The sequence below is a fragment of the Spinacia oleracea genome, chromosome 1 (genome assembly GCF_020520425.1).
Source record: "Spinacia oleracea cultivar Varoflay chromosome 1, BTI_SOV_V1, whole genome shotgun sequence".
Lineage (NCBI taxonomy): Eukaryota > Viridiplantae > Streptophyta > Magnoliopsida > Caryophyllales > Amaranthaceae > Spinacia > Spinacia oleracea.
The window spans coordinates 39,299,659-39,313,314 of record NC_079487.1 but is presented as its reverse complement, the minus strand read 5'-3'; the positions used below and the strand labels follow the sequence as shown (position 1 = coordinate 39,313,314).

At 35.9% G+C, this 13,656-nt stretch overlaps 1 protein-coding gene across 1 annotated transcript; it reads left to right on the top strand.

Annotated features, from left to right (window-relative positions):
* The first annotated feature begins 2,635 nt into the window (after positions 1 to 2,635).
* LOC110779339 (uncharacterized) lies at positions 2,636 to 12,231 on the top strand. Its single transcript, XM_021983859.2, has 11 exons — positions 2,636 to 3,206; positions 4,259 to 4,346; positions 6,913 to 7,004; positions 7,085 to 7,203; positions 10,242 to 10,357; positions 10,430 to 10,560; positions 10,658 to 10,744; positions 11,221 to 11,281; positions 11,361 to 11,401; positions 11,484 to 11,604; positions 11,836 to 12,231. Exons 1-11 carry the CDS (start codon positions 2,827 to 2,829, stop codon positions 11,893 to 11,895), a joined length of 1,296 nt encoding a protein of 431 aa, XP_021839551.1. The 5' UTR covers positions 2,636 to 2,826; the 3' UTR covers positions 11,896 to 12,231.
* The last annotated feature ends 1,425 nt before the right edge of the window (positions 12,232 to 13,656 follow it).

The window sequence follows — 13,656 nt, the reverse complement described above, 5'->3', positions numbered from 1 at the left end:
CCGCATGATTTATGAATTGTCATATGTATCATAACTTAACACGAATTAGTATTATATGTTGCATATTGCTAAAATCAACTCAGATTAGTTTAATAGTTAACGCATGTCCCTTCAATTATTTATGCTGAGCTAGTAAGGATATCCTGCCTCTGGAGTTATCGACGAGCGAATTACTCCTCTCGGTAGTCACAGTCCCCCGAACCCTCAATCTCAACCTTGCGGGTGTATATTGAGAGATCCCCACACCAGGGATCACAAGGGAACCTACGGCCGTCGTGGTCAAACATAATTGCACTCCCTTTATGTCACGATAACCTGGTTTTGTCAGTTTTTCTCATTGTCGTTAAAAACTGAATGGCGACTCCTATATTACTAGTCAATTGGGTATATACTCACAGGAAATCCAATTACACTTGATTGAATAAAAAGAATCATCACACCCACGAGGGACAAGGTCACGCATTAGCCTCACGCTTTTTCGACCCCCTCACACATAGTACAATCTAGCTAATTTGATCTAATATGGAGTAAGAAACATCCGCACTTTCCTAATATTCCTCAATATTTAAAGTACCTTACAATCTAAAATATTTTGTTTCAAATATTCTATTCTTGATTACCAATATCTCATATCAAAAGAAAAACTCAGTACCATGTGAAAACCAAATAATCTATCTTAATCACCAATATTTATATATTTTTAAAATGAAGATTTGAATCATATTGGAAATTTAAAAGTAGAAAACATTTAAAGTATTAGAAGCATCACATAAAACCAAAAATCAAACACATGTAACATTTAATTTTTAAATTTTTTTTGATAGAAATGTAACATTTAAAATTGATAATTTAAATAAAGCACAAGCACCTGTGACAATTTAATAATACATATCATTCAAATTGTGGTAATCAATATAATATGAATAAGTGACTAATATGCTAACTATAAAATAGCATTCCCTCAGTTAATTTTATTTACGGTTAGTGTGGGATTAGGGGACAATTTTTTTCCAAAATAGGAATGAACTAGAAGCGTAACCCACAAAAAGAATGAAAATAAAAAGTGTAACCAACAAAAAACGGAGGGAATATAACAATTCTCATTATACTAAACTTATTTGATGTTGTACAAATTAGGTATTTTGGATTTGTAAACTGTGTATATTGCATATATTGCACGGGTACAAGTGCACATGTGGTACAACATGCTTATGATTGGATCTAAATTCTCGTGATATGTGCCTCAAATTTTAAATAACATGTTTGACGACTACTTTAAATAGTAAAAGGTAATGTCAATGTAAATATTTAAGTTAGACACAAAAAGTATTTAATTTTTGCGGCACCTATTATGAAAATAACGTGTAGCAATTAGCTAGGAACATGAGAGCAAGATCAAGGGAGTTTTGTCTTAAGACTTTCTTCAATTGCCATGTCAGCATTTCATTAATATTTAATAATTAAGTTGTTGTTAAGAATTATTAAGATTCAATCAAATTTAGCTCTTCACCCATCAAATTCATTTAAGACTTGTAAATTTATGTACAATATTAATTTTATTATTTAATTTAACTCACACACCAAGTCTTAAGCTGAGTCTTAGTTTTTCAAGACTCAATTTAAAACTTTGTTAAGACTCGTCTACTTCAATGCTACAATTTCTATGTGTCTTATCTTAAGACTGATGAGTCATATGCCACGTCAGCACAATTCAAATCTTAAGACCTGAGGCTGATCATCTCTGATACTCAAAGACTTATTCGTATAAACTTGCAATATTTTTTCAATATTTATTGTTATCAATATATTTTATTTTTTCACTCATCAAATATATTAAATTCTAAAATTATGTCGTCGTGTAAAAAAAATTGAAGTTGTCAAATAAAATATCAAGAAAGATACAAATATGATGAATCATCCAAGACAAGTAATTTAAATTTTATTCAATTGCATCATGCATCTTGAGAGAATTCAATCTGGTAATTTATCAAATTGTAATAAATTTATGATTAACCTCCTAATGTTGAAGCATAAAGTTTGATGTGAAACTTTGTACATTCAATGATTTTTAAATATAAAGCGTAAATTTCTTCGCTTGTGTTATATGAGTTGTAAACAACTAAATTTTTTATCATCGAAATAAAATTATCGTAGTGCATCTTAGAACTATTTTTTTAGCTCGAAATAATTGGTAAACTTTATGAGGATATTTTTCCCAAATATTAGGATAGCCACTACGGGGATAAACTCCTAGCAGAGTGAACACATGAGAAAACTAATTTAATGTTTTTTATTATTTGGTGATTTTTGATGTTTGGAAAGTGTAATACATATTTTAATTTATAAAAAAATAACAAAGGGTGCAACTATAAGTTTAGTGTTTTAAAGCATACACCAATAATAAAACCATAAAAGAGTAGTAAATGAATATTCAATAATTAGACAATATGATTGAAATACCGACACATTAAATTATACCCCGTAACACATATTTTTTTTAGTTTTGCATACCCGGTTCACCGGAGTTTCTGCATACAGCAAGACTCGAACCCAAGACCTCCATTAAGCGGAATCAAATTACTTGCCACTTGAGCCAAATATATATTGGTGTAATATGTTTTTTTTTAATCCCTGCAATTCGGATATTATACTAGTTCATTATCTATTTTGAACACCAATACACCAATGTTGCTAACGTGCTCTAATCATCTAATGCACACGCAAAGTTGGTCAATTAATTTAGTTACCTTTCCATCCGAAAATCAAAAGTAGTGTAAACGTCAAGTTTGTAACTTTGTAAGAGTGTGTTGTTAGCGAGAGAGAAATATGACATCCCGGCGACGAGCACCTTCGGCTAACGGCGGCGCAAATCCGGCGAGACGAACCGTAACTAACACTCCTCCGCCACAACAATCTCCACCCCCAACTTCGCCGGAAGAACTCAACCTCACAATTTCATCTTCTAAATGGGCCAAAATTCTTTCTCTCTCCTGCTTATTGTTGCTCCCATACGCTTACCTTCTGTTGATCCATTTCCAAATCGACGGCGAACTCAAGCGATCCATCCTCATAAATGCCGCGCTCAGCTTCGCTGGATTTCTGTTCACCCTAAAATTGATTCCCGTCGCTTCTCGTTACGTAATTCGTCGGAATTTGTTTGGTTTTGATATCAATAAGAAAGGCACTCCTCAGGGAAGCATCAAAGTGTCAGTATTTCTTCTCTTGATTAATTTATGCCAAGTTCGGAATTTTGATAAATCTTTGTGAATTGAAAATAGTTGATAGCTTGATTTCAATGTTAGGATCACAAAATCATGTGTTCTAATGCGGGGTTGATTGATGGATTTCAGTGCTATTTGTTGGAATTTTGATGAAATTTTGTGATTTGTGAGCTTGTTGCTATGTAAAGAGATGTTGAGTTTTGATAGGGTGTAGTGATGGAATTTAGGGTTATTGTGGATTGTGGATTGTGGATTAAGCCTAATTTGTAATTTACTCGTGAGTTATCAGGAGTTCCTTTTAATGTTTATTCAGAGGTTTAGTTTATTGTTCAGTGTATGAGAAATTCCAATTTTTCGAATTTTGTGCAAATTTAACAATTGAATAGTAGTTTCTAGTGAATACTCAGCAAATTTAGCAATTTAACAATTGGAGTAGATCTTTTGTAGGGCTTGGTCTGTGCTCATTCTGTTTGGCGTTATTTTTGAACTTGTGGTGAGTTCTATGTGATAGTGCCATCTTTTGCTTGTTTTTCAGAAAAGATTTTATTTCTTTTTGCAAAGCCTGATCATATCTTAGCTGAAGTCTATATGTTAGCTTATAGTCTAGATCGGACAACCCCTCGGACACTAGTACCCCTATTTACTGCAAACTACATTGTTGATAAAAGTATTTTTCCGTTCTTCTATGTTGTTCTATTGTTGCATTCTTCTTATTATAAATCTTCGTGTTTGGACTTTGGAGTCTATCTTTTGATTTCATGTTTCTCCTTTTTCTTCTCAGTAGCCTTTACTTATTTTAGGAGTTTCAGTGTTGATGTTACTTTAACTTTGGAAAATGGATGTGTAAAGTGAGGAAGAAAATAAGTGAAGGTCTTGTGATTAAATGTCTAATATTGAGGAGCTACCTGGGACCCATTTTTCCCGTCAAAAAAAAATTTAAATTGTACCCAATATGAATTACTTTTGACGTATGCTTTATGCTCTTTCCCTGTCTATCTTTCCCCACTTATGTAATCATGTGCCATATCGATTTTCAGACCCGAATCTTTGGGAATAGTTGTCGGGATTGTCTTTTTGGTTGTGGCGATTTTGTTTCAACATTTTAACTTCACTGCCGACTCTCTTGTAAGTTCTTGAACTGCTATTAGTTTTATCTGTTTTGCGACTGCATTTTTTTATGCATAATTCTTCATTTTTCCAGTCACTTTTTTCTACATTGTTCTTTCACTTAATATAATTTTGCAGTCTGTTTTTCTGGATGCTTTGAAAAGAGATTTTCTTTGGTACTAGACATCTTTAATTCTTTGACTTACTGTGGTTACGTAGCTTCAAAACGGTAGAGGGTGAGGAAGGGTCAAGACTTGGTTCTTGGATCAAACAGTTACAATTTTACAGAAGTGAAATAATTGTCTAGATTAATAGGTACTACTGAACTAGGGATAAAGAAGTTAATTAACAACTGAAGGATTCTTTATGATTACGAAGCCATGATTTTGTGGAAATAACTCGGTAATTTTTGGTGACTTGATGACAAACATCAGCGGTTACTGGCTGCAGTGGCATATTGGTGACTCTTCTGAGATTAACATTAGAATTAAGTACCTCTTCTTATATTGGACCATGGAAACAAATCCAGTGTACATGGGCGTGCCGCGTGGTTTCATCCTTGACTGAGATAATCAAATAGCAAATGTCATTGTTTTATAACTGATTCTTGATATGTTAACCATTTTTTTTTGCAAACTTGCCCTTGCATTTATCCATTACCTTCAATCTTTATTTGTTGTTGATAAATTTAATGCTGATATTAAGTTGCTTTATAAACCTAAAAAATTTCCTTTTGCCAATGTCTTTGTGTTGTGTTTTGTGGGTGGTAAGACTGGAACACCTCTTTGTTGTTATGATTGCTTTCTAGATTCTTTAGGTATAAACTCTTTAAGTACTCTTTCCATCTCATTTCAATCCCAACTGCCTTTTTTTTTGCACCTGCAAATTCTTATATTTTCTTTGGTAGGAATAGGGCCTGGAATTTTTTTGTGTGGAGTTTCTGTATTCCATATTTTCCTTACTTCGTGGGTATTGCTCGAGAGGAATGCTTTAATCGTGATATCTTGGGTTTCTCTCCTGTCTCCTTTGCTGGATAGAGACAGTGAGACATAGATCTTGAGGTCTTCTTTAGGATTTTCTTCATGTAGTCTGAAGCTATGAAGCACGGGTACGTTGCCCGGGTGCCGAATCCCGTACCGGGTACGGGACGGGTACGCCCCAAATACGTCCCCAGGCCGAATCTAAATAGTGGGTACGCGGGTGGGAAATGGGTACGGTTGGATTCGTTTTTGGGGACGGGTGGGTACGTATTCGGGCTTGAAATCACGTACCAAGAGTATTATGTTAGCCCAAATGGCCGTTTCTCCTTGCCGGGTTTCTTCTTCAGTTCTCGGATCCTTCGAGGCTTCGACTCGCCGGTTCTTCGCTTCTTCTTCTACAAATCTTGAGATCCTTCGGCCTTCGAGCTTCGAATCTTTGAGGAAGCAGCCGCCGTGGTCGGTGGGTCGAAGGAGGAGAGAGAGAAAAGAAGAAAAGAAGGTGGTCGCTGGTCGGTGGATTGAAGGAGGAGAGAGAGAAAAGAAGAAAATAAGGTGGTCGTTGCCGGTGGATTGAAGGAGGAGAGAGAGAAAAGAAAGTGGGTCAAATTCCACTTTTCTTATTTATTATTATTATTTAAATTAATTTTAAATACTTTGTAGCTTCTAATCATTACTACTCCGTAATTACAGTACTCCGCAAATTTTCATCTAGGGCTTCATATATATATGTATATTTTTTATTTTTTTTTATTTTTGCCGAATCCATGCCGTACCCGTTTTTAGAAATTTTGGTTTTGCTGTTTTCCGTTCCTGTATCCGTATCGGTGCTACCTAGTTTTGAAGCGTGATTGACATGTAATCCCCCCCCCCCCCTCTCATTTTGCTCTCCATTTTTTCATGCCAAACTCATAATTTTGTAGTTCCATTAGTAAACTGATTTTGTTGTTAAGGGAAGAATAACAACTTAAAATAGACAGTAAAGCATATAGAGTGGGAAGGAAAAGAGACTAAGGCTCCGTTTGTTTCAACGGAAAACATTTTCAAAGCAAAACAACTTTCAAGGGAAAGCATTAAGGGAAAATAGTTTTCCTTTGTTTGTTTCCTTACAAGAAAAATTATAAAGAAAAAGATCATAGAAGTAGAAATGAGATGAGAGAAAAGGAAATGTAAGAGATTAGAGTGGAAAATATGGCATTCTTCTTTTCAAAAGGAAAGTTGATTTTCCCCTAAAGAAAGTTGTTTTCCACCTTTGGTAAAATTGTTTTCCTCCCTTAATAAAACAAACAAAGGAAAATGGAAAAGACTTGAAAACTGCTTGCCAGTTATCTGACCAATGTGAACCAATTTTCAACAAAGCTTCCTTTTCTCTCTTATTTGTATGTTTCTTGCTATGATGCACTAGGTTGAAATGATAATACAATACTTTCTAACAAAAATGCATCTTTTCATATTGTTAGTCAGTTTAAACCAAAGCGTGCTTGCCTATTCTGCATTTATGCGAGTTTTCTTGTAACGTTGGTGCTCTTTTGACTTGTTTTAATTGACAAGTTTCCTTGATATGTTTTAGGACAGATTATCATGGTACTAATATATTACTTTTGTAGTGGTTGGTTGAGTATAATGCAGCTTTGGCATCCATCTGTTTCATGATCTTACTTGGATTTGTTGACGATGTCCTCGATGTTCCATGGAGAGTGTAAGAATCATATCCCTTACAGACCCTCCAACAATTTTGTTCAGGGAGAAAGTTTGCACTGAGAAATTTGTCATGTGCAGGAAATTGGTCTTGCCTTTTGTTGCTTCTCTTCCTCTGTTGATGGCTTATGCTGGTCATACAACTATTGTAATCCCGAAGCCTCTCATTCAGTATGTTGGGCAGGAGGTGTTGGATCTAGGTAAATTGCTTATGTGAATTCTTTTTGTTATGCATGTTGATTCATTGGTCAGTCAATGATGCCTTGTGACTTGTGAGTTGTGGCGATAGGATTTGGCAAAAGCTTAGGTGCCTATGAACCTACTATTGAAAGCATGGGGTCTGTTTCATCATTCATTGACTGCATGGGTGTTTAAACTTTAAAGTGACTATTCATTATGTGGGTGATTATGGGGTGTTCATTCTGCCTTTTCTACGATTTAGAATAAAAAGATGTTCAAGCGCTTCTTAAAGTTTTGTGTTTAATAACTCATATTACGAGGGAATGTCTCGGTGTTACTTAATTCGCTAATCCCCGCCAACAAAAATGTAAGTACATGAAAGTAGTAAATTTTGGCCTAATTTATAAAATTGGGTAACAAATTGAGTTCCCATGACTAGCAAATTAGGTAACAATGGAATGTCTTGCCAAGTGATGGTCAGTGGGTATGTGTAGATAGTATGTGTAGATTGTACTTGAGGCAGCTTTAGACGCCTACACTCTCGTCCCGTTTCGGAATGTTCAATGATGAAACTATAACGCACTTGTCAACAACGCACTCTGATTAAGCGACGAGCGACCCTTCGATTGACTGAACAGACCTTCGGACAGAAACCGTTAATTATAGTAATTGCCAAAAATATAAACTATTAAGCATAGTAGCTACTAAATATAAATGTCATTCAAGATTGAATTAGAGTTCGTAAAAGATGAATTTGCATTCCAATATGTCTTTCTTACGAACTAAGATTGTGAGAAAATATAAGAATTCGAAATAAACCGAAGCCTTCAGAAGCCGCTGAACGCAAACCCATCTGCGCTAGAAAGTTCTAGCGCAGGATGGCATGCGCTAGATTATTCTAGCGCACGGTAAAGTTTCTTGCGGACGTTTTCAATACAAACACTATATTTGTAACCCTTTCCAGCGCATGCTAGCGCATAATTTCGTGCGCTAGAAAATTCTGGCGCATGAATTGTAGTTTTGGCTTGTTTCCAATTCTTTTTCACGTCTGTCTTCTCAACCGATTTTCATTATAAATACCACCCTTCTAAACCTCCTAAAATCATCAACTCTTGATCAACATTCTGTCTCACTCACCTTGATATTTAAATTCTCTCTCTCTCCATGACTCTGTAATTTTGTTAGTTAAGACCCGTCTCGATATCTTTGTACTTCTCATCTTATTCTTATCCTAGCCCTTAATCAATCTCCATAAAAGTTACTCTGGGGAAATTAATAGTAAGGTTACTCAAGAGGAATCGAATCAATCTGTTAGTCACAACTCACAAGGGTCCTCGAATCCTAAACGGAGATCCAGCAAAGACAAGTGGAAAGATTCTGAAAACCGCAGCACAACCTCAATTGTGTTGTTACGTGAAATTAAATTCTTTATTGTTTTTACCGCCATTATAGATCTGCTCATATAAATCTAACCTATGTTACTTCGACACGTCTATTTTGAGCCCATACTCGTGTCGACCCGGTCCGACACCGATCCGGGTATGGAATCCGTACCGGATCCGTGACTGGCTAGTCAGACAAGGCAGGGTAGGTAGGAGGGAGAAGCAATCAATATTTGTCAACCCTAGATCTGTTAATTGGAAGTGGAATTTACCTACTTTTTTTTTTTTATTAATGTATATCCGAACTCAAATAGATGATTCTTCCCGGTAGTCATCACACCGGTTAATCTCCGGCGATGGTGAGAGGTGGTGAAGATCGAAGAGTTCACGTGCTTGTTCCTTTTTTTCCTTTTCTTCCGATAAGAGGAGTGGGAATCAGGAAGGGGATGTGAGGGGTTAAAAATCATTAAAAAAATGTGTATGTTTGAAAGTTGAATCCCACGTGACTCTTACAGCTGGCTTCTTTCGTTTGATAAAAATTACAGTTGTACTTCTACAATTCTATTTCCTCTTTTTATTCTGATTTAAGTACTTTTCCAATGCAATTTCTTTTGAACTTGTTTTTTTTAAAAAAGAAATTTTCTTTTCTTTTTTTCCCTTACAATATTAATTATTGATTTATTTTTATTTTTATCGTTCTGTATCACTGTACCCGTGTCTAAAATTAGGACAGAGTCCCTGTGTCTTGAAATTCTAGCTTTGCAGGGTCCGGCACTCTGATCCATACCCGTGTGCGACACGTGTACCTGAGTTCGAGTAACATAGAATCTAACTATATTGTAACGCCTAATAAGATAATCTCTGGACAATATGACTATTCTAATATGACTATTCTGCTAAGTTCCTTAAATCAACCTAAATCACATATTCGACATACTCCGTATTGTTTAGTTAAATTATTTGTGCATTAAAATCAATTCAGATTAGCAATGTAGCATAACGCATGTCCCTAAATTGATTTTGTGTCAGGCTAGTAAAGACCTTCGAGGGCTGATACTGGTATTCCCCGTATTAGTAACTTTACCCCTGAACCCAAACTCTAGTGTACGGATGTATGTTGGGGTGATTTTCATTCGAGATCACAAGGGAACCAATTCTTATTGTGGTCAAATACTCGAGCCTCGGCAGATCAAGTATCTGCGGTACTTTTGTATCACAAAAACTGGGTTTTGTTAGTTTTCTCCGTAAAGGCTAAAATTATTTGACGGCTCCATAACACTAGTTAAGGCAGGATAAGCTTTTTCCTTAATCACAAATTGCCACTACATATTATTAGAGGGAATAGTTAAGTATCAAGTAGACTACGCGTCTACGCATCCCGTTCTTGCAAAAGAAAGGTTGTGTCTGGAAATTGCATCAGTTTTCGACCCCCTCACAGCAACCTTCTGTCTTTCTATGTAATGGTTTTCTGTTACTCATTATTTGTACGAAGAGTGGGTTTTCATCACTTTTCCTTGTTCAGTGTACAGGTGATTATAATTTTGCAGAAAAAACTGTACTTAGTGCTGTTGGCAACCTATGAATCATTTGATGTTGAGCATTTTTCCGTTTCCTGTTATGTCATTGTGACTTGTGACATCCTTCTATTTGACATTACTTCCTTTCTATGTATGCAGGATGGATATATAAAGTGTATATGGTCCTCCTAGCAGTGTTTTGCACCAATTCTATCAATATTCATGCTGGCATAAATGGTCTTGAAGTTGGGCAGACACTTGTCATTGCATCTGCGGTAAGCCTATGCACTTCCGAATTTGCCGCATCGTGAGATTTTATACAGTCTGATAATTTGAGTTCTTTACAGATTCTGATACATAATGTCCTGAAAATTGGGGCATCCATGGAAAATTCCGAGAACCAGCAGGCTCATGCATTCTCTATATATCTTGTTCAACCCTTGTTTGCCACTTCTTTGGCTTTACTCTCTTACAATTGGTAATTATTTTGTTGGCTAACTGACCGGTTTTATATGTTTATGTCATGTGTTCTCACTTTTGTGACTTCTTTTGAGATCTTTCTTCACGTCTTCTAGGTTTCCGTCTTCAGTTTTTGTCGGGGATACGTATACATACTTTGCAGGAATGACAATGGCTGTTGTTGGCATTCTGGGTCACTACAGGTGAGTTTTTTTTATTTTGTTATTGGGACACCATTTAACTTAAACTTTTTAAGTCTTAAAACTGTAAACAGTACCTACGCACCTAAGTTGCTTTTAAGGATGCAAATGCATGTATCCATGAAATAGTTCACACTTCTAGATTGTGTCATGAAGAGTAACTAAGACTTCGTGCAGTATTGCCTAGGCCTAATATGGTATATGTCTAGCACAAGCTCTAGGTTCTGCAATCTGTAGCTTTTCACTATGTCCTTTCCATGCAATCCGTCTTCTGTTTGTTTTAAATACTGTGCTTTGATCTTGGGTTTCATGAAAGTCATTTTGTGTATGCAAGTGTGTTACCATCTATCATCAATTCATCATACATTCTCAAAATAAATGTCCTGCCTTCTTAGGAGTCAATTTACATACACTTGTTTAAGAGTAATATTTATATCTCCTTTATGCTGTCCTTTTCTGATTTTCTCTAAATTTTACAGTGAAGCACTATTGATTTTCTTTGGTCCTCAAATCTTTAATTTCCTCTTGTCACTTCCCCAGGTTAGATTTTCCTCTTCTCTCTTCCGTCATTTGCACTTGAGCATTGCTATTTGCTAATGTGTGGTGACTTTCTTACCAGCTTGCTAAAATTTTTCCTTGTCCTCGGCATCGTCTCCCAAGGTAATCTTTTCTTAGTTTTCTACCTACTCAACCACCAGTTCATAAGTCTTTCAACCTCATCTGACAATATCTTGAATGGCAGATTTGACCCTCAAACAGGATTGCTAACGGGGACAAGGGATGGGACACTTGTAAATGTTTCTTTGAGGCTGTTCGGAAGGATGTCTGAACAATCGCTCTGCATTTTTCTCCTTTTTCTCCAGGTGAACCGTCAAGTTTCTCTGCAAAACCCCATCCTACTCCCCTCTCCAAAAATAATAAAAAGTGAAAAGTTTAACAATGACGTAAAAAAAGTTATACTAGTGGGAAAAAACAATCTTCACTATCCTTCTCTACTGTTCTCTATTGTCATCCTGAAGACCCATACTACTTAGATCAACAAAGTTTTGCTCTTTTGCCGCCAATAACTAGTGCATGATCACCTTTTTCCACAGGCTGCTTCTTGCGGTTTTTGTTTCTTGCTGCAGTGGCTCCTTGCTGGTTGGTACAAATAAGAGATCTCGACTCTAGAAAAAAACAATTACTTCGTATGAGATTATTAGCAACAGCTTTATTGGACAAAGAGGTTGGTGCACTTGTGTAACTCGCACTTGAAGAAACCTGACCAGAGAAACCTGAGTGTAGGATGACAGGCTGACAGTGATAAGTCAGAGATATTCATGCGGCGTTCATGCTGAATCTGTAACATAAACTACATTAGGTTCAAGTTCAATAGATCAAGTAAAGATTTTTTGAAGTGGATATTTCCATTTTTTGACAGAGGGAAAATGTGTTTTAAAAGACTTATTGCTCATTGCTCGGAAATATATTATCTCAGTTTTTATTTTTTACATTTCGTATCTAGTTAATCAACAGTTTATAGTGGCAGCAGTTAGATTTGTCTGCCCTATTAGTAGTCCTGAACAGGCGCGGTTCCGATGCGAACCCATCTTGTGATGAGAGTTCTCAGCGCTCGGTAATCGACACCCCATATTAAAGGTTGGTCTGCTTTATGAGGGTTTTTTAATAATCCAAACTTTTTTGGGTTATTGTTATAAAATATATATTAGGGTGGATGCCTATTAGACCCTTTCCCCTATATAATATTATGTATGTGTATATATTATAGATGTCTAATGAAATAAGGGATAACCGCCAGTTTCTCTCTTCCTATATCTCCCCCTCTCTCTATTTTCATAATACGTTATCAGCACGAAGCGTGGAAGACCAATTGGTTCCAAAGACAAAAAGGAGCAATGATTGACGATGGTCAAATATAAATAATTTTAAAAGGATCTCCAGAAGAGACTTTAGACATGATAGATGATGAAATTCAGGTACTTGATAATGAAGAAATTTCAACAAATTACATCATGTCTGGAATTACATGGAATCGAAATCAAATCGACGTCGATGATGTTTTTGCATGCAATGTAGCATTAGATGTTATGGATGACGATGAGGATCATGAACCAAAGTCTATTGAAGAATGTAGACATAGAGATGATTGGCCAAAGTAGGAAGCAATTGAATCAGAATTGAAATCTCTTGCAAAAAGAGAAGTATTTGGACCTGCAGTCCGTACACCTGAAGATGTAAAGCCAGTGGGACATAAATGGGTCTTTGTGCGAAAGAAAAATGAAAATTGTGATATTAAAAGATATAAAGCAAGATTAGTTGCACAAGGCTTCTCACAAAGACCTGACATTGATTATGAGGAGACATATTCTCCTGTGGTGGATGCAACAACTTTTAGATATATAATCAGTCTGGCAATGAGAGAGGGACTTGAATTACGCTTAATGGATGTAGTCACAGCTTATTTATATGGCCCACTGGATAATGATATCTATATGAAACTCCAGAAGGATTTAAGTTGCCAGAAGCAAAAAAAGCAAGTTCTCGAGAACATTTCACTAATCATATGAATAATGAAAAACATTTAGAATATCGAAATAGGTTCGTTTGTTGGTAGTTGGAATCGAAAATGCCATTTTTGGCCAAAAATGACCTATATCGACCCAAATGAACCATAGGCGTGCATAACGAACTTGAAATGAGTCTTATAATCATATAACTAATCATATTAATCATGAAAAACGTTTAGAATATGGAAATAGGTTCGTTTGTTGGTAGTTGGGATCGAAAATGCCATTATGGGCCATAAATGACCTATATTTACCCAAATGACCCTTAGGCGTACTTAACGAACTTGAAATGAGTTTCATAAACATATAACTAATCATATTAATCATTAAAAAGGTTTATAATTTGAA

Coding starts and splice junctions, on each gene's coding strand:
- LOC110779339 (XM_021983859.2), top strand. CDS start 2,827: ATGACATCCCGGCGACGAGCACCTTCGGCTAACGGCGGCGCAAATCCG. Junction 7,204..10,241: donor GCAGGAGGTGTTGGATCTAG/GTAAATTGCTTA, acceptor CTATGTATGCAG/GATGGATATATAAAGTGTAT. Junction 10,561..10,657: donor GCTTTACTCTCTTACAATTG/GTAATTATTTTG, acceptor CACGTCTTCTAG/GTTTCCGTCTTCAGTTTTTG.